Source organism: Carlito syrichta, unplaced genomic scaffold, assembly GCF_000164805.1.
Source record: "Carlito syrichta isolate Samal-C Ts95f unplaced genomic scaffold, Tarsius_syrichta-2.0.1 Scaffold304589, whole genome shotgun sequence".
In the NCBI taxonomy this organism is placed as follows: domain Eukaryota; kingdom Metazoa; phylum Chordata; class Mammalia; order Primates; family Tarsiidae; genus Carlito; species Carlito syrichta.
In genome coordinates this window covers 27,152-31,037 of record NW_007248685.1, presented here as the reverse complement: position 1 = coordinate 31,037, position 3,886 = coordinate 27,152, and the positions used below count along the sequence as shown (strand labels likewise).

General features: G+C 62.1%; 1 protein-coding gene across 1 annotated transcript in view; it reads left to right on the top strand.

The window, feature by feature from the left end:
- The window catches only part of OSBPL5 (oxysterol binding protein like 5), a 29,484-nt gene that overhangs the window by 14,158 nt on the left and 11,440 nt on the right, over positions 1-3,886 (top strand). Inside the window, exons 7-8 of the mRNA XM_008060305.2 lie at positions 46-220; positions 498-690. Coding sequence (XP_008058496.1) covers positions 46-220; positions 498-690 — 368 coding nt within the window. The remainder of the gene's footprint in view (positions 1-45; positions 221-497; positions 691-3,886) is intronic.

The window sequence follows — 3,886 nt, the reverse complement described above, 5'->3', positions numbered from 1 at the left end:
CCCCTGCAGCCTTGGGGGAGACAAGCTCACCCGTGACCCCCGCAGGCCGCTGCTGGCTGGATGCCCTGGAGCTGGCCGTGCGCTGCTCCGGCCTGTTGCGACTGGGTGCCTGCAGGCACGGCCGCGACGGGGACCCGGGGTCCTCACCCGACGCCTCACCCTCCTCGCTCTGTGGTCTGCCCGCCTCGGCTGCCACGCACCCGGACCAGGACCTGTTCCCGTGAGTGAGGCAGGGCGGCGGCGGGGGGTAGGATGCCACCCCTGGGGTCTCCTCGTAGACAGGCGGAGGGATGGGGTGAGAGTAGCCCCAAACGCAGGCTGTGGCCCGAGTGAGCATGCCGGGAGCCTCAGTCTGTCCACCTTCACGACTGGGCTGATCGCATCAGGGGTGGTCGGGTGGGGACTAAGCGCAGGAGCATGTGTGAGTTCAGGGTCCAGTGGCCCGGGGCGGGTGGCCCGGGCGTGGCCAGGACCCATGGGTGTCACCTGCCTTCCAGGCTGAACGGGTCTCCCCTGGAAAACGACGCGTTCTCAGACAAGTCGGAGAGAGACCACCCCGAGGAGTCGGACGCCGAGGCCCAGGACCTCAGCCGGAAGGCCGAGAGCGGCAGCGACCAGTCGGAGACGCCCGGGATGCCGGTGCAGAGAGGGACCACCTATGTGGAGCAGGACCACGAAGACCTGGCCGAGGTGAGGTGGGGGCCCCGGCCTCGCCCGCCTTCCAGAAGCGGAGGCGGCCGAGCCGAGTCCCAGGGAGTGCAGGGTCCGCCCCGTCGCGTGGCGGCCCGGCCAGGAACGGCCTTTGGGATGCACGCACTCCCAAGAGGATGTGGGACAGGCAGGGATCACTGCGGACAGGCCATACCCGGCGTTGGGGTGCATGATAGGAGGGGCCCTCGATCCGTGGGGTGGCCCTCGGCTTCCAGGGGGAGCACAGCTACCTGGGGTGAGGGGCACAGGCCCGTCCTTCCTGGCACCTGTGCACACTTGGGCCCAGGGCAGCTGTGAACGACACAGACCTGGGCCTGGCTCTCAGCTCACAGTCAGCAAGGAACACAGTTCCACAGCCCCAAGAGGAGGCCAGGGAGGGGTGGGGGCATTGACCAGCCGAGGTCGCCGAGGCTTGAGAGGGGGGTCTCATGGAAGACTTGAAGAGGAGAGAGGAGGGCATTGTGGGCGGAGGGACCCCAGGGCACGGCCGTGGCAGGGACAGGCATCTGGTGCCCCAAGGGCACACACAGTCAGGTGGCTGATGCCACACGCACAGTCAGGACACTGCGATGCATCTCAGGGGGAATGCAGGAAAATTTGCAGGGTCTGGGCTTCTGGGGGGTGGTTTGGGGGCTTGCCATGGGTGGGTTTGGTCAAGACCTGGGGGCTCTGTGATCGGGATCTTGCCATCCTCATCCGAGAGGCTGTCCCCACTCCATCTTTCACCCTGAAAAACCAGGCTTGGGTGGCCACTGCAGGGGGAAGAGGTGGGTGGAAGCCTGGGGTTAGCAGGAAAAGGGGGTTCGCGTCCTTATTGGCACTCGGGGCTGTGTCTTGATGGTGTCTTGCTCTGCCTCGGAGGCAGAGTGGCCCTGTCTGTAGTTCCGTGGCCTCCCTGTGGGTGGTGGCCACTCTGGGGATCCAGCTGTTCCCCCACAGGGAGGGGGAAGGTCAGGATGGGCCTGGGGCGTGGGCTGAGGGTCACAAGGGTCGGGCTGAGGGGGTCGGGCCAGGCAGGGGCTCAGGGTGGGAGTGGGCGCCGAGACCTTGTGTGGGCAGGAGCGGTGTCAGGAGAATGCTGAGGGCACCGGCCCTGGTGGGATGGGGGAGGGAGGCGGGGGGTTCCAGATGTTCCAGGGATGGATCGGGTGGGGGGATGGCCAAGAGCACGGAGAGGGCAGGGCGGGGATGGGGGGACACTGCCCAGGTGACCGTGTCTGGGCAGCCGGGTCCGAGTGCCCCAATTTTCGGGGGCTGAGCACAGAGGCAGCTTGGCCACGGAGCCCGGGGTCAGTGGTGGGTGGTGGAGACCTTCACCTGGACACGCTCAGGGCAGAGGTGTCAAGGGTGGGACGTGGCCAGAACAGGAGGACTCCTGATGCTGGCAGCTGTGCCCAAGCCCCAAAGCTGGCTTGAAATCAAGGCCAGGGAGCCCCAGCTCCGGGCTTCCCATAGCTACTCAGGGGCCACCCTCATGGGAGTCAGACATGGTCCCTGCCTCTGGGGCTTCCCTGACCCCGAGGTGCCCAAGCGTGCTGTCTACTAGGCCAGTACCACTAGGACTTGTCTGCGGCTATGCATGCACAGAGAGGCCTAACCACTTGGCCAAGGTGGCCCAGCAGGGTGCTGTCGGATCCCGAGGGGGGGCCCACACCCCCATTCTGCTGCTTCCCTAGGGGCGGAGAATGCAGAAAAGCCCTGAGTTCAAATCCTACCTCTGCCTCACATGAGCTGTGAGACCCTGGGCAGGTCGCCTGTTCCCTCTGTCCTGTGTCCCGTGGCTGCTGCCAGTGTGAGTCCAGCATGGCAAAGGGGCAGCTCCGTGGCTCCATGGTGTGGACTTGGCCGCTCCGGGAGGGCTGGTGTCTTGGGAGAGGAGGAGGCATCCAGGGAGGGCCCCGTCCTCCTGCTCCGTGACCCATACCAAGGGAGAGTATTGGACGACGCGTCCTGGAGATGACAGGTGGACTGCGGCGTTGAGTGCTGGTTTCACGGGTGCTCACGTAGCTGCAGCTCCTCAAGCTGTCCACGTTCAGTACTCATAGCTTTTCTGAAACTGCTCGTACCTCAATCAAGAGGTTTAAAACCAAAAATAGCGACTGGGTGCGGTGGCTCAAGCCTGTAATCCCAGCACTTGGCGAGACCTTGTCTCTACAATACATAATGATAATAAAAAACTGAGCTGTGTGTGGTGGCACACACCTTTAGTTCCGGCTACTTGGAAGGCTGAGGCGGAAGGATCGCTGGAGCCCAGTAGGTCAAGGCTGCGGTGGCTGTGAGCATGCCACTGTGCTCCAGCCTGGGTGACAGTGAGACTCCAACTCAAAAGTAAATAAATAAGCCAGGCTCGGTGGCTCAGCCTGTAATCCCGTGCCTTTGGGAGGCTGAGGTGAGTGGATGGCCTGAGCCCGCGGGTTCGAGACCCGCCTGGGCAGCGAGACCTCATCTCTACAATAAATCAAAAAATCAGCCGGGCGTGGTAGCGCAGGCCTGTAATTCCGGCTACTCGGAAGGCTGAGGAGGACGGATCGCCGGAGCCCAGCAGGCGAGGCTGCGATGGTTGGGAGCGGTCACTGCACTCTGGTCTGGGTGACAGAGCGAGACTCCAACTCAAAAAAAAAAGTAAATAAATAAATAGATAAATTTTTAAGTGTTTTTTTAAGAAGTAGAAGAGCAGTCCTCGTGCGGTGGCTCATGCCTGTCATCCCAGCACTTTGGGAGCCCAAGGTGGGAGGATCACTTGAGCCCAGGAGTTCAAGAACCACCTGGGCAACATAGTGAGATCTTTTTTTTTTTGAGTTGGAGTCTCACTCTGTCTCCCAGGCTGGAGTGCGGTGGCACACTCAAGGTGCATCCCAGCGTCGACCTACTGGGCTTTGGTGAAACTTCTACCTCAGCCTTCCAAGTAGCTGGAACTACAGGCGCGTGCTCCCGTGCCCTGCTAATTTTTGATTTACTGTAGAGATGAGGTCTTGCCAAGTTGCCCGGGCTGGTCTTGAACCCACAGGCTCAGGCGATCCATTCTCCTCGGCCTCCCAAAGAGTTGGGATGACAGGCTGAGCCACCAAGCCCGGCCATGAGATCTTATCTCTACAAAAAAACAAAACGAAAAATTAGCCGGGCATGGTGGCGCGCATCTGTAATTCCAGCTACTTGGGAGGCTGAGGCGGGAGGA